Source organism: Typopeltis vanoorti, chromosome 6 (assembly GCF_054136105.1).
Source record: "Typopeltis vanoorti isolate ZY-2024b chromosome 6, IOZ_Tvanoo_1.0, whole genome shotgun sequence".
In the NCBI taxonomy this organism is placed as follows: domain Eukaryota; kingdom Metazoa; phylum Arthropoda; class Arachnida; order Uropygi; family Thelyphonidae; genus Typopeltis; species Typopeltis vanoorti.
The window spans coordinates 72,592,029-72,614,281 of record NC_143554.1 but is presented as its reverse complement, the minus strand read 5'-3'; the positions used below and the strand labels follow the sequence as shown (position 1 = coordinate 72,614,281).

The 22,253-nt window shown below is 35.6% G+C and overlaps 1 protein-coding gene across 4 annotated transcripts; it reads right to left on the bottom strand.

Moving 5' to 3' along the window:
- Positions 1-9,377: 9,377 nt before the first annotated feature.
- LOC150105550 (uncharacterized) lies at positions 9,378-21,920 on the bottom strand. Of its 4 annotated transcripts, none has more exons than XM_090394889.1 (5): positions 21,789-21,920; positions 14,164-14,387; positions 10,336-10,486; positions 10,088-10,219; positions 9,378-9,665 (listed from the first exon to the last, which is right to left on the bottom strand). In XM_090394889.1, exons 1-5 carry the CDS (start codon positions 21,874-21,876, stop codon positions 9,508-9,510), a joined length of 753 nt encoding a protein of 250 aa, XP_090251015.1. In that variant the 5' UTR covers positions 21,877-21,920; the 3' UTR covers positions 9,378-9,507. The 4 variants fall into 4 exon arrangements, with proteins under 4 accessions (XP_090251015.1, XP_090251018.1, XP_090251016.1 ...); XM_090394892.1 differs by lacking the exon at positions 21,789-21,920 and adding an exon at positions 21,724-21,775; XM_090394890.1 differs by lacking the exon at positions 21,789-21,920 and adding an exon at positions 15,393-15,476.
- Positions 21,921-22,253: the final 333 nt, after the last annotated feature.

The window sequence follows — 22,253 nt, the reverse complement described above, 5'->3', positions numbered from 1 at the left end:
TGAACAATTTGGGCGTCGTATAAAGTTGATTACCTTATTAGCGGTTTTTATAACCTCACGATAAGTTAAACCGATTTGCACAAATAATGCTATAAAGCCGCTGAATGAGTTGCGAAGAAATAGCTGGCGCTGCTTCTTGAAATGAAGGCATTCTGTTGGAGAAGTTAACAATTAAAACCGAAATGTTTGCAATTATGTTTCGTTTTGAATATGCACATTAAAAAGCACTTGTCTTGACTTCCCCCATATTGATAATTCCCCAGATTGATAATTGTTTTCCCATTTCGTTTTCTGCAAATGTTTATTTATTACATTCATTCATGTCATACTTTAATTGTTTATAATAATTATAAATCAAAATTTTTTTCTTTTTGAAATTACTGTCATTACGCCATCTTCTGGGGCAATTATAAGCATGTAAATATTAATACTTAGTGTAAATGTATTTTTGACCTGTTCAAATGGATGTCCCTTGGAATAACAGACGATTCTGATTATTTGCAAAACTCTCTCTCGTACATCGTCATCAGACGAGATAAATGATTAGGTCAACTACTCCTTCAGTGGAATTTCACCTCTGTAAATATTTGTTAGGATGCCAAAGACTCGTATATTTTTCGTAATCCTGTTTTTTATTTTATTTTTTTAACCTTGCAAGGCCACTGATCTCAGTATTTAAGTTTTATCACAGTAATGTAAGGTTTATCAACCAGCTCGAAAACAAGTGCATTTGAACGACTGGAGTTCACACTGGCTTGTTTGTTTCTAGTAGGATTTTTTTTTTTTTTTGGTTGCGAAGGTAAGAAAAAAGAAACTATGTTTTCTTATCATTTAAAAGGCGCCGTCTTGGAAAAATTTCTTCGCATGTTTGCAGGGACCCTAAGCAAAGGTTTTTATTATTTTTTTATAATCAAGTGATGTGCTTCTTATAAATTGCGCATGGTGATAATTAAGTGAGGTATTATCTGGGGGGGGGGTCCTTTTTTCATATGAAATAACTTCAAGATTTGGCTTCTACGATGATCAAGAATATCTAATTCACTTAGATCCCTTATGTCAGCAACCACAACAAAAAACAGGTCCCCTGTGGTAATCTGTTCGAAACTGTTGGTTGTGTCACCTTGTAAATGGAATATCTAAAAAAAAAAAAAAGAAAGAAAAAAGAAACAAAGAAAGAGATTCCATTGAGTTTGTAGGGATAACAAGATTGCCCTTCTTGGATAGCATCAGGTGTTTTTAATTAGCTCAAACACGAAGGCTTTTACATTCTGGCAGATTTAAGATTAGTATTAGTACTGGTTGAGAAGTAGTGTCTTCAGTGGAAAATGTTCATGGAGTGTGATTAGAGGAGGACACTTATTGAAGCCCGAAGTGGCTTGAAACAATTCCATGCGTGGCCTCTAGAGTAGGGATTCCGGACTATGTAAAAAATAAATAAAAATGGAAACAATATTTAACTCACCCATGGTACAAATCTACTTTAGGTTTACAATTAGCCTTTCGTGGGTGGAAACGACAAAAAATTGATATAATTTGCTTATGCCAAGAAAGGCTAGAGGAAAAAGAAGTCCAACACGTGAACCCTCATGAAGCCTTCAGATCTGAGTATTAAAAAATGTATGAGAAATCTTTCTGACGAGAAAGAAATCCAACCTGTGTTTTGGTAGCATTGAAGTTTGCAAATATATCCACATTCCTCATTGAAGAATGGCAAGGAGATCTGTGTTTATGACGTAGTTAAAAAGGGCTTTGAAGTTTGAAATGTTTTGAGTGCTACAAGATCTGTCAAACAGAAGATGAAGGAAATGTACTACCATCAACCAAACTACAGATAGGATTTGAGTTTAATGAGGGAAAAGGAAGATTATGACTAAAAAGTAAAGTTCTGAAGTCCAGCATTAGGGTGTAGTCTGAAGAAAAGCAGATATTCTGAAGAAATATCAGAAAGAAAACACTGGCGATCCAGTTGCAAAGTGTAGCATGTAGATCATAAGATGGTAGCTAAGTAAGGAGACCTTTGTTGCAGACCCCGTCAAGTGCCTTCCAAATATCAAGAGCAACCACATGAGTTTCTCCAAACCTCTCCAAAGGTGGGTAAGGTTGACGAATATTATTTGTGATGCGAGAGTGGTGGAATCCATATTGGTAATACCAATAAATATATCAATCTCTTAAGGCAGATGGGGACTCGTAAAGAAATACTCTTTTAAAAGTATTCGAAGCTTTAATAGAACAAGGAGTAGAAATAGTATATATTCAGCAAAGAAAGTAGAACAAATATCACTCTGTTTAAGATACCAAGCAATTTTATAAGCTAGGTTTTAATCCTTTTTCCCAAGTAATTTTACGCCTGCACGTAGTGCAAGCGGAAAAAACTTACTACAAATATCACTCTTTTCAATCCCCCGATTAAAATGAATTTAAGTAGAGGAGTACGTCAGGGTGATGTCTTATCACTTAATATCTTCTCATCTATTCTGCACAGCATCATTCGAAAAATTGATATGAAAGGAGGAATAAGCATTGCTGGTGAAATGTTAAATATTCTATTATTCGTCAACGATGTGTTATTAATATCTAACTTCCCCGAATCTTTAGAATCAATGCTGAATGACATAAGTCAAAATTGGATTGGAAATACATCCGGACAAAACAAGATGGATATGAAAAACGAATATTGTAAAGATTATACAGTCATTATAGAATCTGACACCATCGCAAAAGTTGAAGATTGCATCTATCTTGGACAGTCTATAAAATGGATAACGACATGTCAAATGAAATAGCAAGGAGAAAAAGAGCTGCTTGAATGGCCTTCAACAAATAAAAATCAGCAATTATCAACCGAAATATAGATATAGAAATAAGATAAGAGCCTATCATTTAAAAATTTTGAACATCAATAATAACAGCAAATGCAGATTATGCGATCAGAAAGATGAGACTGTAGAACATCTAATCAGTGCCTGCAGCAAAATAGCTCAAACAGACTACAAATACCGCCATGATCAAGTGGTCAAAATAGTTCATTGGCATGTATGCAAAAAATATGGCTTTCCTACTTCTGAGAAGCATAAAATAGAGACTGTATTGAAAAACGAAACAGCAAAAATCCTCCGGGACTTTTTTTAGAATACAAACTGATCGGCATTTGGAACCCTATAGACCTGACATTACAATTATCGAACATCAACAGGTTTGGATTATTGATATCGCAGCATCCAGTGATAACAACATCCACAACAAAGAATTGGAAGAAAAAAAAAGACTAAATATCGAGATATGACAATCGAAGTTGGTCAGCTGTGTTTATACATACCAATGTCATCCCAATCGTTATCGGTGCACTTGGTGCAATTTCAAAGAAGCTATTCAACTATTTACAATAATTAATCATAAACGAAGTGACCCCCATATGACCTACAAAAAACAGCATTACTTGGAATAGTTCATATTTTACTCAGATTCTACCCAAGAATCTTAGATTCTTGGGTAGAATCTGAGGTGCTCTGTATCATCAATGAAATTGTTGTTTAAATGATATCTTGTTTTTACTGTGTATCAAGTGTGTGAATATCATCATAATAATAATAATATGGTTGTTGCGTTGATTTAGCAAAAATGTCGTATTATGAATTGAGGAACAGAAGTGATTGTTGTCTGTTTCTGAATTATGTTAATGACCGCCACTGTGGCCCAACAAATACTCAATATAGCCTGAGTTTTGTATGTACGCATGTATGATCTCTGATAGCCTTCTCAATCTCTTTCATTTTCGCACATTCCTTTTTATATTTTCATTTTGTTTTTTCCATATATATATTTATATATATATATGGAAAAATCAAAAAAAAAAAAAACGCATGACATCAAATGCGTATATGTTAAGCCAGTCCTGCATTACACATCAATTTTCAATCAATCTATAACCGATCTAATTTTGTTTTAATATTATATTTCTTAATTTCGCTGCTTCTATAACCAGTGCTGAAGGCCATTCCATATATTTTAAACACTTCGTATTTTTATTCTAATTCTCTTCTTAATTATAAGTACCTAAATAAGTACGTTAATCAAAGATATCAACCAACCAAGAAATAATCAATTAATTTTATTACAAAGTAGCTAAATGATTAATATCCGCCATGTGTCAAATAAGTCCAAGTAAATTTGATTTTTTTTTTAAAATTTAGTGCCTTAAAAATGGTCTTGAATTTTAATTTATATATCCATTGAGAAATATTGAAACTTATAAATTAAGTAAATAATTAATTTTATTTTTCTAAATTATTCTAACAGCAACTGCCTGGTTTCGTATCCCGAACAGTTGCTGTTTAATATCCCAAGGGTACTTTCATTAGTGTTCATTGACAGAAATATATACTCTATACCTAAAATTATGATGCACTGGTATTCTTGCATGAAATTACAACGTTTTAATTTAGTGGACCTTATTACCAAGTCTTATTCCTTACTTCTGTCAGGAATAAAACTTGAAATGAAAGGATTAAATAAAGTTAAAGGAAATGAAAGGATTAAATGAAGTATTCCGTTAACTATGCTGTTTGTAATAATAATAATAATAATAATAATAATAATAATAATAATAATAATAATAATAATTATTATTATTATTATTATTATTACATTGCATCTTCATGCAATCTCAGAGGTCAATGAGAGAAGACTCTCGTCATCGTTCCACTCTGTCCCCCTCCCCACCCCTCAAGCATATTTTTGTCTTTTAATTGCGTCTGTTCTCCATGAGTAAAATCTTCTTAATTCTGTATAAGATCACCCTACTTACTCACAACTGAAAAACAAAAGTGCCCATATAAAGATTCTTCGTGTCATGACAATATTCGAACGGATTTTAATTGATATTTCGATTTTTTTATATACATTCAACAAATTTTCCCATATTCAAGTTAGTTTTCGGTTTAAAATTATACTTCTTCTTCTAGACATTTTAGTTACAAAAGACTTTGAAAACTGGCATCTGCTAACTTTGCTATTTCAGCTGACCATCCGTTTGTTGAGCCCAGAGCATTAACATGATCACAACAACAACGATGATAAATTAGAAGTAGAGTGCTGCCAAGGCCCTCTGTGGCTCACTCAGTATAGACGAAGCCCTTTGGTTGGAAATACCTGGGTTCGATTCCCATCAGTGACTTGAGGAACCTTAACCTGGTCTCTTTCGATTAAGGTACGTTAGCCAGTCTCATACGGAGGTAGGGGATTTTTCGTCCCCCAGAACAGGCAAACCGGCCCTGTGAACACACATGGATTACAGTTATGAATACTTACGACAATATGTGGAAGAGCCAGGGGTTCGTACCATATATCGTTGCGCCCGTAGTCAACCATGAGTCACATCATGACAATCAACCTCCTAGACAGGAGATGACACACGAATGGATGGAGTGCTGCCAAATCCGAAAATCCTCTAATGTAAGTTTTATTAAAACTGGGTTATTCCACCCTTCTTCTCATGTCAGGTTAACTTAAAGCACATTATAAAACGGGGTGTACAAAATTGCCCTCATTTTTACACGATAAAAAACTCCAGTTACGCGGAGGAGCGACCATGCCAATCTCCACACAACTGAAAAGTCCTTAAAAAGGTTCTTCTCGCAGCAGATGGTATTCGAACTCATGTCTTTCTAAAAAGAAACATATCGTGGTTATTACCAACTGAACTGTGAACGAGGATTATGCAAACATTATATGCCTATGGAGATTGCGAGTTGCACCTTTAAAGAATAGAACCAATTGCTACCCAGTAATCCTAATTTCATTTTGCTTTTGTTTCAGATTTTCCGTTTTTTTTTTTTTTCTGATGTTTTGGGAAAGCGGCCGTCACCTTTCTTGTCATTGCTTAAAGTATCACTTTTTTTTTACAATGATTTATCTGCCTATTTTCAGTATTTATCTACACAGAAAATATACAGTAATTTGACACACTGATCATAGATGGTACCCTTACTCGGGGTTCCTGAGCATACACCCCACCCCATTCATATACGTGAAGAATGTGTAGCTCAGCTAATATAGATGCTGCCCTTTTGTCAGTGAGACCTGACTTCGAATAAAGTCTAAGACAAGCAGAACCTTTTCAGCTGAAGTAGGTCTCCTACGATGTTGCAGGTCTTTTACTTTGTAAAACAGACAATACCGTCCACAGAATGTATGCTGTGACAAAGATATAAAGCATTCAGTTAAGATTTAGGATTAACTACTCTGTCATAACATTAGAGGTTTATTTGAACAAAGTTATATGGTCAGAAAGTGGGTTAATATATGAAGTTCGTTGTCTTAGCCATAGATGGCGATAGTAGCTCAATATTTATACCTAACACTGATAAACAGCCAATAAGTGTCCAAGATGTTTTTTTAAAATATTTTCGAACCATTTTTCATTTATAATTGAATTTTATAATATTATATAATATGTAAAAGTCCACAATATTTATTTTAAAATAAAATAAAAAAAAAGATGCAAGGAAAAAATGGACAACCTATGAGAATCGAATCGTTTCTTCAAGTGTTGGTGTTGGCAGAGTTGAGTGATGAATTTCTTTTTTCATATAATTGAGAAATATCAGAGGAGCTTCGCATATGCATCCCCTGAAGATAATCATATTTTATAAATATCAGGTTCTCTACAAATTATCTATAGATTTGTTGTAAATATACAAGACTATACAGAAAATACTATAAGACTATACTACTAGATTATACAGACTATACAAAAAGATGCAAGACTGCCTTAAGGGATTAAAGGTAATCTTTTATTCCCTAACTTGAGGACATTCTCATAATTGTAACAAACGACACTTGACGCCTGAAGCCAAGATAATTGTAATTAATGTATTAACTTTCAGTGCAGATAAAAGAAATAAGCAAAAACCAGGATACATTCAGAATATTATTACATTTTTCGGTTATTTTAATCTGGAATCTCCGGTGGCAATCTTACAATGCCAAGGAACATATGCATATGATCCTCTGTAATTTCGGTGAAAATAAACTTTTTTTTTTTTTTTCCTATGGGTTTATAGTTCTATAAGTAAACAAGCAGCACTTTCCGTAGAAATAAACTTAATATTTTCGAGAAAATCTAAATTCACGCAACCAATTTTATTTTCACTGAAGAGATGTTTTACAACATTTAATTATTTATTTGATTTTCAAGAAATTTAATATTTATTTTCGATTGCATTAATGCTTTGATATGGCAGAAAGAAGCTTCATTCTCATATCAACATCGAGGCTAAAAAAAAAAAAACCTTGAAATTTTTAAAAGTTGAGCAAGTGGACGGCCTGTTAGCGGAGAACTTTAATTTCTAACGAAGTATTTCCGAACAGTAAGAGTATGAGTACGAGAGTATGAGTATTCATGAGTACGAGAACAAAATAAAAAATGTTAAAAATCTATTGCGATTTGCAAAAAAAAAAAAACAAAAAAAGTCCATTAAAAAAACTTTGAACGGTAACATCGAGATTGCCAGTTCAGTGTTGGAAATCCCAATCAGATATCTTCAATTTTATTATATTTTTCTTATCAGAGTTCTGGAGAACAGAAAAAAAAAAAAAAAAAAAAAGAGAAGTTTTTTTCAATGTTTTTTTTTTACAATGTTACAAATAAAGTTAAAAACTCTATTTTTAACATTGTAGCGTATTGAAAACTGTATTCTGTTGCAATATTTGTAGTATAAATTATATATAAAAAAACTCATCTAACGCCTTTTATTCCTAAGGGGAAGACCGAAGGACAACCAGTCTTCACCGTAAGTCATCAGCGACAGTTGAGCCAAAGGATAAAAGAGATATCAGGGAGAGAGAGAAGGTACTAGTAAGAAAGTTCCTGTAGTGGGTGAGAAAATCGAACCTTTAACGGTCTTTCTCATAGGGATCTAGCGCTATGGTAGTAAATGCTATTTCCACAGGGCTATACAGACACCCAGTATAAATTATACATTATGTAAATAGAGATGGTTTAATTTATGCTGAATTATATGCTTCTTCTGTAATTTATAGACTCACATGATGTGCACAATGGAAGCAATTCATTAGCACGCAAGTACTTACGTCATGTTCCCAAACTACACTAATAACTGACAATGAAATAGATCTTTTATAATTTGACTGCTAAAATCCATATGGATTCTAAAATGTTTCTGTGTCGATAAGATAGTTTGTTTTTTCACAGGGATAATAAAAGGCAAAAAGAAGAAATATCACGATGTTTCTTAATATGAAAAGGGTTATCTGTTATTAAAGCAAAAACACATTTCTCAGTTATCTAGTGGAAAATGGGAGGACATTTGATATCACCAATGTTGCGATACTTGAGGAGTGTCTTATCACTAATTTCTTCGGAAGATTTGCTATTTATTGTCATGTCGATATAATATTTTACCGCAGATATTTTGCTAGTATTTAGAGCGTAATATCGTTGTGAATTCACGGGAAACATTTTCTTGTTCAGCTTGTCTTCTTTATTTTTTATTTATTTTTTTTTGTCTCTCCCCAAAGGAAGATTGTAATACAGTGCATCAGAGCGGGCGAGCTAATAATTTCTGTATATTTTTGCTTCTTCCCGAAACCCTGTTATGGAGACCAAAAATGGAACTTTTTCAAGCCACTTCAGACCTCTGGGGGGGGGGGGTGATGGTCTCACGGCGAACCACAACATCCAAGTGAGCCAATGGCTTTGGGTACGATTCAAATTTGAAGCAGTCGACTGGTAAGAGATCGAAAACGTTAACCACTTGGAATTATAGACACGTTAACACAAGAATATTTTAATGTTTGCCAAATATTTCAGTTTGAAACTAACAGACTATCCTTAGTGGCTTGGTAGGAACAGTTTTTACAAAGTGGAATACAAACAATTGATCATTCAAAAGTAGAACGAGCCGCGTTATGTTACATTGTTAACCATTAAAGAGAGGTAAATTTCATCAGAGTGATGAATAAATTATAGGTATTAATTCACAATTTCATATAACACATGTTTTAAAATATTCTTATGTTAACGTGTCTATAATTCCTAATTATAATGTCACAAGGATCTCTCAAGAGTTAACTACTTGGTTAACCAGAACACCAAAATAAAAATAAATTCATTATCTAAATTAATTAATTTTGACTCAATAGTTGTAGCCGTTCTTAGTCCTAGTATCTGTTTTCTTTTCTTCAGCCAATCCAATTTTATATTGTATGAATCCTCATAAAATGATAACTTTTATTTAGAATTGTTATCTTACCTGTATAACTTTATAAAGTTAACGACTTCTTCTTCTTCTTATCTCCTCAATCTTATGTTTGGTGGGATAACAATATGTTATTTAAAACGGTTTCACAAATATTTTATTCGTTTTTCATACAACAAACATCATCTTAGATAGCAATAAAAAAAAATCAGAATTGATTTTAGAGTTGAATTCAACGTCATTCCGAAGGTGAACAGGTCATTGTGAAGTGCTGATGTAATGAGAATCAAACTACTGGGTTAAGTTCCATGGCTGTACTTCGCGCATGTGCATTATTTCGTTCCTCTTGTCTGCTCTTTAACCGGACTATAACGACAGTGATCACAATAATTAATACGAAGACACTGCCAACAGAAATTATCATAATCTTGGTCATTGAATTACCTGTTGGGAAAAAAAAAGAAAGAAAAAAAAACAGAATGTCAGAAAAGAAAATACCAAAATGTTCATCTTAAAATAAGTCATATTAAGAGTCGTAATACAAACCCAGTGAAAAAACACTAGTTTCCGGGATGAAAAGCCTTCTCCTCACTGTATGAAACTAATTAATTAATTCGCCTTCAGTTAAAGGAAACCCTTATAAAGGCCCTTCACGTCCTAGACAGGATTTGAATCCAGGTCTTACCAACCACATGACATCGTTAAGCTCGTGGACAATGGAATTCTGTGCTGAAAAGAACTCTTGCGTAAGATATCATTTAGGCAGAGTGCTTCGAGTGCAACATCAGGATTCGTTTATTAAATGATCTCTCTAATGACTAAGAAAATGCACAGTAAAGAGTGTTTGTGTGAAGGACGATACTTACCACACGGGTTATTCCAGGAATCCAATTCATCAGAATAGTCAAAGCAGTTGATGTGGCCGTCACACTCAAGTTCTCTCCAAATGCAACTTCCATCCCGACATTTAAACCCATCTTTCATTAAACAGTTCGGATCTACATAAATAATGATAATAAATATAAAACAATTATTAATCTATTAAAAGAAATGAAGAACCTGAAAAAATATCTATTCAGGTTTATATATATATATAATCTTTTCTTTAACTTACCATATACGTTAGCAGTTAATTCAATGCTTGTATTATAATTCCACTTAGTCACTTTGTATTGAAATAAAATTGCGGAAGGATCATAATATACCAAACCTTTCCTTTCACTGTAAGAGCACTGAGTTAGACTGTAACCTATAATTTTTATAATCTGCAAAAAAAAAAAGTTTTTGTTTTGTTATTGAGTATGGCGGATAACTTACAACACTATTTTTATTCAATTTTCATTGTAATTTAAGGGAATGTACAGAATATTATGATAGTCCAACAGAATAAAGTTTTCTTTATGGCAAGGATTATAACAATGAACACCATTTCAAGTCTTTGATAACTGAGATACAATTGAATTTTTTTCCCGACAAACTCCTTATGAGAGAGATCTCTGAAGGGCTCTCTCTGGAGAGTTTAAACTTCATTGAATTCGATTTCAGGAATGTGAAGCGTTCATTTTTGTGAACTTTTCTCATAAGTGATTAGCAAATTGTTTAGCTAAGCGCAAATTGTAGTATATAGTATATGTTAGCTCAGTTATTATCGGCAAAGCGTCTCATAGAGACACTTGATAATAAACTACAGCAGCAAAAAATACAGAATAAACCCCAGACTGGGGCAACAATAACACACTAGGTGGTGGGAATAGCTTAGGCCTCACCAGCATGGCTTTGCCGCGTACGCGGACCCTTGGAATCGAAGTGAAAGCTGATGTACGACCTCGATGTTTGGCCAAAGCCCTCATCGAAAGCGTCGGTGCTGAGCAGATTTTTGGGTTTACTCCCTTTGGTGGTGGCCGCTTCCAAGTAGTAGTAAGGAGTGAGCAAACAAGAGACAAACTACTTGCAGGATTCGAATGTAATGGAAAAACAATAGTTCCATTTTTGGTAGGGAGTATTACCAAATTACTTAGAATCACCAGATTCCCTTTAGAATATATTGAAACGGATGTAAAGATCATCCACGAAATATTCGGGAAATTCGGCGTTATACACAAGTTGGAAGTCCTAAATGACGCAGAAAACCCCAAATTACCATGGTGTTAAAAAACAATGTTTCAGATGTGGTGCTTTCACTCACCTTGGGGCAGACTGTCCTAGAGTGAAATGTAAAAACTGCCTCAAAGCAGGCCACAACCAAGACAACTGTGAGTCAGCTTGCCTGAAATGTGGGGTAATTGACCACAAAGTGGACACATGCCCATCCAGAACCCTTGCTGAGAGGATGGGTGGTGCAATCACGCCAGCAACTCCACCAAGCAATGGAAATGACACACCACAGGAAGCTTCTCCTCCTTTCGAGGCTGCTCCTGATATAACAGAAATCCATACCTCCACTTCTAAGAAAAACCGAAAGGGAAAAAAAACTTCCACAAGCAGTAAAATCCAACAAGAAGAAACAGTGGCTATTGAAACCATCAATACCAATATAGATACTAATACAGATGAAATAGATACAGAAGAAGGAAAGATGGAGGTGAACATCAACACCTCCAAACGGCCATTAAGCCCACAGGAAGAAGAGTTGGTAACGCCAAAAACAGCAAAAGTATCTGAGACCGCTCACCCAGAAGTTCCTCATGCAAAAGCAGGGGAGACTCTAAGCCATCTTATTAGAGGTATCCCTGGGGTGGCGGATAAATTCAAAGAAGCGATGGCAAAATTAGGAGAACCTGAACTCCTCCTTACAGGGAAGCATGGACCTGATGTTGTCAGTGCAAAATGGGGTGACCTTTTCGTGGATGACATCAGCAAAATCAGCCCTGATCAAGTAGAGGTAGCTATGGATTTAGATGAAGAGGCAGTTTCGGCGTTTTTTATAGCTCTCTGCAAACTGGACATGGTCAAGGGAAGTGAAGTAGCCAAGAGAATATTAACAGCCCACAACAAAAGAAAGACACAGTAACCACTTTGTGGGTTTACTGTACTCAGCTTCACTGGTTTTTAGCTCCCACAGGTGGGGGAGGACCTGAGAACCCGAGCGGCGAAGGCTTACAGCGAGGCGGTGCAGTTCCTTGTGAGCTGCATCACTCGGGCCAGATCCTTCCTCCACCTCTAAGTTTAGCTTTCAATTATTGCTTTTCTGTGTACTTTTTTGTTTTTGTTTTGTTGCATGTTTCCTTTTTAGGATTTTTCCTTTTTTTGTAAAGTGAAAAATCAACGACCGTTTTAGAAACGCCCCTGGGGGGCAAACAGCTAAAACAGGTCAACTGAGGCCTCTTTCACCTACTCTACCACTATGCACTCTATCTTTATTTCCTCTCCTACTATCTGCTGACTCTCAGCCTATCTTACTCTACAGGCCGATGATGAAGATTTGTTGAACTCACAAATTATTAATTATTTATTTATTAATACCCTTGGAGGGTAATAGATGGCAGTGCTGTAGCCAATGAAGTTCTAACTGAGGCTCGGCTATTGCTGTTACCCTCCTGCCATGATCAGAGCTTTAACAGCTCAATAACACCTTATCCCTACACTGTCCTCTACAGATAACGGGGAAGATGAAAAGCATTCTTGCTTCGCCCCTTTAAGCCAGTCCTTATAAGGACTATAAGGAAACTCCTTATAAGGACTATAAGGACAAACTTGAACAATATTCAGATGGATTTCAAACCAAACTGCTCAAATTTTATTAATATTAAATTCTTGTGTAGTTGCGTTGAAAATGCTTTATTTATTATATTTATTATTTATATGTACAGCACGTCAATTATATTAAATTATGTTATATTATATATAGCCTGTCAATTAACGGATGAACAAAACAATATGAATATTTTATTAATATGAAATTCTTGTGTAGTTGCGTTGAAAATGCTTTATAGCCTATCAACTAACGGATGAACAATATGAATATGGAGTAAAACAAGCAAAATCTGAAAATCCTTGTTGAGAATTATTAAAAGAGTAATGTATATGTTCATTAAGAATGCATGCACCATTTTCTGATAGAAACATAAGAATTGAGTGGCATTTATTCTATAAGACAAAATCTTATAGAATAAATCGAACACACAATCCTTAACCAGTTTAATCATACTTTTAAAAATATTTGAACGTTAATCCTTTCCTAATCTATCAAATATTGAGAAAAGACACCTACTGGGACGGTACTTATGTGCACAACAGTAAAAACATTGTGCAAAAACAAACGCAGGTGCAGTCAAATACGATAATTCACATTCTTATCCAACTAAATCACGTATTATTATTTAAATAATTAACCAAGCCTCATCTTGTACTGTATTTGTTATTCAAAACAGTTCTCGATAACCAAGACAATAAAATTTCTTAAGTATGTTTAAATGTTCGCATAGAAATATAAATAATGCTTAATTTTGCAATAGTCAGAAGTCGTCCAATTATTTTCATACGGCCAACCAAAACATTATTGATATGAATAAAGCGAAATGATCTTTTGTTACCAAACATTTCATAATGAAGATTATTTTAAATGCTAAATGAAATCCAGTTTTATTACTTGAGTTGATTTTGTATGTTTTGAACCAGGTAATGTCCTACATGTTGACGATGTAGCCAAATGGATTTAAACTGTTTCAGCAAGAACAATTTCCCAGGAGACAAAACATGTGACTTCTCACAGTGTGAGAAGATGGTTCATATCCAAGAATTACTTCCTCCACTGGTGGCTTAATTCTTCTGATTTGAATCCATTTAATATTGGCAAGATGTAGAAAGCAGCATCCACCGGTCGCCTGTATCTTACCCCAAACATCTGAAGATAAATAATTATAAATAATTGTTGTGGCATACATCGGTGAGCATAAAGGTTTTGAATTCTCTGCTTCGATCGAATGAGGATAACGATACTTACTGAAAAGTCAAATGGACACGAAGTATACTTGGATTTTTTCCCTTCCTTTATAGAAACAATCATCCCATAACCGGGAGGAGAAGAGAGAACAACTGTACATAATCTGTCACCCGAATAGCCATTTTCACGTCGGGGTCTGATGACTGCTGTTGAGTTTCTGCCAGAGAACCCAAGGGGATATGTGATGCGCTGGGACAAACCAGTACATTCATCCTCCAAATATACTGCAACATTTAAAAGAAATACGAAACAGATTGTTAACGAAACAACTAACATTGAAATATATTCAATAATAAAATTTTTAAATTAAAAAATAAGTAAGATAACTGAAATGGGGTTTTATTGATCGGAATTTGATACAACTAGTAAGCAACCAGTTTCTGGGTTAGATGAAAATACATATATCAGCTTAAAACAAACGAGCTTAGATTATGGATCAATACATAACTGAAAAAAAAAAAACATAACAAATTCATAGTAAATGCTACACAATACAACTACGTGGAGCGTGGATGCTAGCACTTGGTCAGTCATTATTCAGCAGGTGCGCCCTATAGTTAGCCGCGAAATTAAATTCTGTGTGGAGAGATCTTATAAGTGATTTCTAAATGCAACATTGGATCATCCCTTAGTTTCTGTTCAGGGTACCTTGTGAGCGGATCAACGTTGTGGTGAGTGTTGGAAAAATGGAATGCCAATCATGAACTGTCCTCTTTATTCCAATGTGCTCAGTTATCTTATTTAATTATTTTTGTAGTCGAAAATAACATACTGAGCATGAAAAAAAATTCTAAAATAAAAAATAAAAAATTCTAGAATCAAAAATAACGAAAACTTTTAACTTTTATTTCGGACTTATTTGCATTTCTAAAATTTAATGTTTTACAGACGTTATGAACAGGATTGCGTAGATGACAAAAAACATTCTTTGCAGAATTTACTAATCAGTATTTAACATCATCAGTCATTTCTGCATTTGAAAACATCGTTATAATACTTTCCTTAAACTACATCCGGACCTTCTAGTACAGATTCGATGTCCTGGATTTAAAAGAGATAATCAAACCTTGGAACAGATACAAAGACGGATAGGATAATAAAGGCTATCGGATCAGTGTCTATGAACATAAACTTAAGGACAAAACTTGAAAAAGAATGTCTCGACACGAAATTCCGAAATTAGCATGTCATGTAATTTCTTACCTTTCAGTGGGAATAATGCAACTTACTAAAATTTCGGCTCATCTCAGGTTTGGGAATTAATCCATTACGAAAATCGGACTCCTTCCTTTCCAACGGCTGGTTCGTTAACATGGTAGCCTATGGGAGACCGCAGCGGACGCACTAATGCGTGAGCGGATACCTCGTCTTCGTTCGCTACTGAAAGAGACGTCACCGGAAGGGGGATGAAACGGAAGTAACACCAGGTTGACGTCACTGTGACGCTTGGCTCTCTCTCTCCGCCTGCGAGTAGGATAGCGGCCATGGTCTCTGTATGTCTCTGGTTACGATACGGTCGCTTGCGTGAATATGCGGCCAACCACATGCGGCTTGTTTACCGAGGCTCCCTATCTTGCTTTGGACGGTGTTTGACTCCTTTGGAAAATTGCAAGACACATTGCATGGTTAGGTTAGGTTAGTTCTTAAGGTTAAGTTAGTTCTTAAGGTTAGGTTAGTTCTTAAGGTTAAGTTAGTTCTTAAGGTTAGGTTTATTCTTTAGGTTAGGTTAGTTCTTAAGTTCTCCACTAATAGGTTTTATGTGGTGACATCCAGAAAAAATGCTTCTGATTTGTGTTAAAGCTGTTTTCTTTATATCCTACGTACGTTCAGTTCCTCTGGTAAAGGAATATCTATTTCAAAATCGGCGGGCGCCATTATTCCAGTAGCGGAAAGCTAGTGACGTCTGCCTGATGTAACATCCGCTTCGTTCCCATCACTTCCGCTTGCGGACGAGGACTCGGCGCCTACTAACGCATCACGATGTGCACAGCGGTCTCTCATAGACTTCAATATTAAAAAACAGACCGTTGAGTCCCTTCTAAAAATGGATTAATACAAAAACTAAGGATTATCCGTATTTCCAGTTGGTTGCGCTGTGACATTCCGCAGATAAGGGATTGTGTGTCATGCAAGTTTGAAATTTTACAAACGAGACATTATACAGTAAGTCATACCAACTTAAGAAATCTAATTTTTAAAGATTGGTTATATAGTTGATTTGTTTTAGAACATATGTTTCTTTTCGTTACATCGAAACTTGTCCTTAAGTCTTTAAAAGGACTGGCTTAAAGTCCTTTAAGGCGAAGCAAGAACGCTTTTCATATTCCCCGTTATCTGCAGAGCACAGTGTAGGGATAAGGTGTTATTGAGCTGTAAAGCTCTGATCATGGCAAACAGCAATAGCCAAGCCTCAGTTAGAACTTCATTGGCTAAGTATTGTCATCCATTATCCTCCCAGGGTTTCATCTCACCCCCAGCCACCAACCACATCGAACCTTTGAACTTTGAACTTAATTGGTTGATGGACTGAGTCCTTGACTCTTTATCCCTTCATCTGTATTTTAGATTGTGGGTGATGAGATTATTGTGGGTAATTTACCCGCTCATTGTGAGCATTGAGGCTGTATCAGCTTTCTCTTGCTATGGAGGATTTCGGTTTTTTTTTATGTTTGAAACGATCTGAGGGTTTGTAGTCCGCTGCTTGTCTAATTAGCTGATTTGGATGATTATCCGTGATTGTGAAGAATTTCTCTGCAATGCCTGTCATGTAGGTCTTAATATCTGGAAGATTGGCTTCTTGATGTAACTGGATGTTTCTGATGAACCATGGGGCATTAAATGCCATTCTTAGACATTTATTCTGTATTATCTGAAGTCTGTTGATGTTGCTTTTAGTTGTGTCACCCCTGGTTGGAGAGGCGTAAGTTAGTTGCGGTCTGATTACCGATTTGTAAAGGAGAATTTTGTTGCTTATGCTTAGGAAGCTGACTTGCTTTAATGGCGACTCTATATATGTGTGACTTGAAGTTTAGACATCTATCAAGATGAATTCCCAGATATTTGGTAGAATTGTGCCAAGGGATGATTTTACCAAACATTTGTATGCTTGTATTCGGTTCTGCTTTACGTCTGGTGAAAAGTACTGCAGAGCTTCTGTTTGGATTGATTGCGATACGCCATTTGGTGTACCATTCCTCCAATTCATTGACTGCTCTCTGCATCTTGATTGTGGCCAGGTGTGGACGGAGGGATCTGGCTATAATGATTGTGTCATCAGCATATAGAGCGGCGGTGATAGATGGGGACAGTTTGGGGAGATCTGCCATGTATATGGAGAAGAGTAGGGGAGAGCAGAGAGCCTTGAGGGACTCCGGCCGTGATTCTCCTCTCTGTGAATCTGATACCGTAGAGTTTTATTTTATATTTTCTGTTATTTAGATATGATTTGATAAGTAGAACTAGTGGTAATGGAATACCAACTTCGTGTAGTTTAAAAATTAGTCCGTGATGCCACACTCTATCAAATGCCTGAGTGATGTCCAGGAAAACTGTGCCAGAGTGTTGGTGCTATTTATAACCTTGGGTCATATATCCGACAACTTTGTAAATTTGTAGTGTTGTGGAGTGATATTTCCTAAAGCCGAATTGTTTATCTTGAATGACATGGCTGATATCTGTTGCCATTTGAACCCGTGTGATAATAGCACGTTCGGCTATCTTACCTATGCATGAAATAAGGCTGATTGTTCTATAATTTTCAGGAAAGTGTGTATTTTTTCCAGGTTTGGGAATTACGAAAATCGGCAATTTTCCATTGCTTTGGGAAATAATTTAGCCGGAGGATGGCATTAATGATGGCTACCAGATGCATAACCCCTTTGCGGGGCAGTAACTTGAGTACCTTGTTTGTTATTCCATCTATACCCGGAGCCTTTTTCTTATTTAGTTTTCTTAAAATCTCATATATTTCTGTTGGTGACACGGATTGGATTTGTTGTTGGATAGGATTGAGGCATTTTGAGTTATTTTACGCACTTGGGTGTGAATTTTACTTATGAAATTTATATATGCATTGATATAATTGGGGCTGCATTGTTTTTCTAAGCTGTCAGCAAACGCTTCAGCTTTTTCCTCGTCGTTGTAGACAACACTAGATTCACTTTGGATTGGAGGAAGTGTAAAACGCTTTGAACGGAGTGATTTCATCATTTTCCATACTGATTGATCCTCTGTGTTTGATTGGTGAATTTTATTATGCCAGAGTTGGTTACGGTGGTCCTTTAGGGCATATCGAGCCTGGTTTGTTGCTCTGTTGACTGCTTGTTTATCCGCTGGGTCCATTGTTTTCTCTGATATTGTCTTCTTAATGTGTTTTTCTCTTGGATAAAACGATTTATATCCTCTGAGAGTTTATTTGATGGTGCAAATTTGGTTATATTTGTTACCTGTGTTATAGTTGTCAGTAGTTTTTTTCAAGAGTTTCCACTACCTTTTTCTATATCTTCGGTGGATGTTATATGCGATATTGGACCAAGGTTTTCCTGGAAGGCTGAGGGAAGTTGTTTCCAATTTATAAATGTGGTGGTGTTTTCCGTTAAATCTTTTATGGTGCCTAGTTGTAATATGACGGGGTTATGATCAGAACTTAAGTCGTTGATTGCTTGTATCTGATAGCTGTGCGCTATATTTTTTAGTATAGCTATATCTAGTACATCAGGACGTCCGGTTGCTCCGTAATATGTGAGTTCAGCGGGTCCTATTACTGTTATATTTCTTGAAGTGGTATAAGAGTTGAGTATTCTTCCGTTAATATTTGAGTTGATGCTATTCCAGACTGAATGTTTGGCATTAAAAATCTCCGACTATAATCACTGCTCTGTCTGTATTTAGTATCACATCTAAGTCAGATTCAAGGAGTTTTTTTATTTGGGGGGGGGGGGTTGAAAGCTGTATATATCGTAATGCTGCTTGTGTTTTCCATGTGTATTTCTATTCCTGTAGTTTCCATGTGTTCTGTTTGGGGGTTCGGCTATTGAATTATGTTTTATGTTTCTTTTCATAAAGATGGCAGTGCCTTCACCTCTAGCAAAGTATCTGTCTGTACGATAAGTGCTATAGCCGTTGATTCTGATTTTGTCACTTGGACGAAGACATGACTCATTTATGAGGATGATGTCTGCTTGGGTTTCTGCTGCAAACTCCTGCAGTTCTCTGTAATTTGATAGATAAATCATTTGCGTTCCATGAAACAATTTGTAGCGATTTCAGTTTTCTTTTAGACTTATCCATTAAGAATTTCCATAAGGAGTGATTGTGTGTGCCTTATGATGATATCCTTGGCTTCTTGAGTTGGGTTGGTTTGTCGGAGTTCAGCAAGCACTTCACCTAAGTGGTTTGTTATGTTCAGTAGGATAGGTTTGTTGGTTTGCTGTGACTGATTTGGTTTTGGCTCTTTTTGGAAGGTTGATCTTGTAACTTCAGCATACGATGTTCCATCCGTTGTGGAGACTATGGTTTGATGGGAGGATGTGCGTTCTTGAAGAGGTTTACTGGTTTTGAGTTATAGCTTTTGGTTTGGGGGAAATGTTATACAGCCCCTATAGTTTGCAGGGTGTGGTCCTCCGCAGTTTGCACACTTTGCTGGAAGTTTGCGGGTTTTTTTGGCATTCATTTGATGCGTGTTTACCATCACATTTCACGCAACGAAATTCAGCCTTGCAGCATCGTTATGCATGCCCAATCTTCTGGCATATATGACACTGGGTTGTAGTTGATTTATGTTTCAATGACTCAACTTTTATGACTAGATCACAGATGGTTTGGAGATTGTATATATGTTTTTGGTCTTTACTTATTTCCACCAGAATTAAGGGATAGGGTGTTTGACTCAGCATTGCCATTCATTATCCTCCAAGGATATTAATCACCCAACTTCACATCGAAACAGTTCTTAAAAGAACTGGGCGATGGACTGAGTCCTTGACTCTTTATCCCGTCATCTGAATGAAGAAAATCTGTGTGGATGGGGTGTTATTGAGCTAATATAGCTCTAGTCATGGCTGGGTAACGGCAATAGCCGAGCCTCAGTTAAAACGTCATTGGCTACGCACTGCCATTTGTTACCCTAGTCCTAAAAAGGACTTTTTCTCATGTTTTTATTTATTTATTTTTTTTTTTCACATCGAAACTTATAGTCCTTATAAGGACTGGCTTAAAGGGGCGAAGCAAGAATGCTTTTCATCTTCCCCGTTATCTGTAGAGTACAGTGTAGGGATAAGGTGTTATTGAGCTATTAAAGCTCTGATCATGGCAAGAGGGTAACAGCAATAGCCGAGTCTCAGTTAGAACTTCATTGGCTACAACATTGCCATCCATTACCTCCCAAGGATATTAATCATTAATCACTGCATCTCACGGTCGATCTTAAGGTTCAGCCACGGTCCACATCGAAACTTGGACATCACACATATTTATATATATATATGTAATAATTATTCTAGACAGGTGTGTTTATGAATATTCATATTATATTATATATCAAAACTTAATTTATTAATTATATGAAGAGCCAGCTTCAATTCGGCGACATATAAACTTATTTAAGTTAAGGGATATTACATCCCATATTGTTTCATAGCTGAATAAGAAACTCAACGAGTTTCATGCCGAATATAGTAAATATATAAAGTTCGGCGAGTCCAAGCGTAAGCAAATACCTGGATAGTGTTACAACTGACCCTAAAGGGAGTGCAACACTGAGGCAACTCATGGTAAGGGTGGAGCAAGCTCCGATCACTATTCTTGATATTTCCCCATAATGTGAAACCCAGCTCCTAGGAGCTGTATTACTGTTCTACATTATGAGTGAGAGAAGGTCACTACCCAGATCGGTTTCAACCTTTATTGAGGTCTCATCAGTGATGCACTCCCTTTAGGGTCAGTTGTAACACTATCCAGGTAATTGCTTACGCTTGGACTCGCCGAACTTTATATATTTACTATATTCGGCATGAAACTCGTTGAGTTTCTTATTCGGCTATGAAACAATATGGGACGTAATATCCCGAAACTCAAAACTTAATGTTTTTGAAGAATATTCATAAATTTAAAATACATTCAATAATATAATTTTTTTTATAAACATATTCTAAGTTAATTGGAAATCATTTATACGGATATTGTAGATTTTTTTCATTCTGTACTATAGACATACAATCTAGAGAATACATACAATTGATCGACAGTGCACTGTATAGATGGGATTAACTGTTTGCTCACAATATTAATTAGATTTCTGTGAAAGACAAGTTTGATTTAGCTTCCCACTAAGAAAAAAATTTCTTTATAATTTGTTTATAAAAATAGCGTAGCATAGTTGTTTTTGTTATGTTAATAAAAGCCGAGTGTAATTTTTCCCTATTAGTTTTCAAGATTGAACTGGATGCACTGCAACTAAAGTCACCCACTTAAGAATATTAAGTAGTTTGACTATATTACAAAGATTATGAGCTAATTAAGAAGTAGAACACCATTAATATCAGTGAAAGAAACTCAACTTACCAATAACTACTAGTGATTAGTCTTAACTAGTTTAAGCAAAGCGCTTGTCTACACACGATACTCACATATTGTGTAATTCGCAGACATGCATGATCTGCACATAGAAATAATTAAAACCACAAACAGAGCACCAGAGGTGACATACAACGTCATATTTACAAACTTCTGTAAAAACTGTAATTATAAACAAACTTAAAAAAATCCTTGCTTTATTACTGCGGTGCTAAGGCCAAGGTGATATCAACTTCAATATGAATTTCAAGTATTCTCTTTCTCTCTCTCTTGTTTTACTGCATCTGGTTATCAATACATATCTGGTTATCTATTAAGAGATAATATAGAACAATTCATTTCTAAGCGATTTATTTCAACTACAGAATATGATACGAGAATGTAGATAGTATAAGAAATGTTGTTAAATCATTATCAATAGTTTTGCTGCCGATTTATTGATTACTTAGCTACTGTAATAATTTTTTCGTTGAAGTAGAAACCCAACCTTTGTTTTGTACATTTAAATGAAAGTTCGT

Excerpts from the sequence above, each read along its gene's own strand:
- LOC150105550 (XM_090394889.1), bottom strand. The coding sequence starts at position 21,876 with ATGACGTTGTATGTCACCTCTGGTGCTCTGTTTGTGGTTTTAATTATT. Across the intron at positions 14,388-21,788 it reads GTCTGCGAATTACACAATAT|TATATTTGGAGGATGAATGT; the intron begins GTGAGTATCGTG and ends TAAATGTTGCAG. Across the intron at positions 10,487-14,163 it reads CGTGTCCATTTGACTTTTCA|ATTATAAAAATTATAGGTTA; the intron begins GTAAGTATCGTT and ends TTTTTTTTGCAG.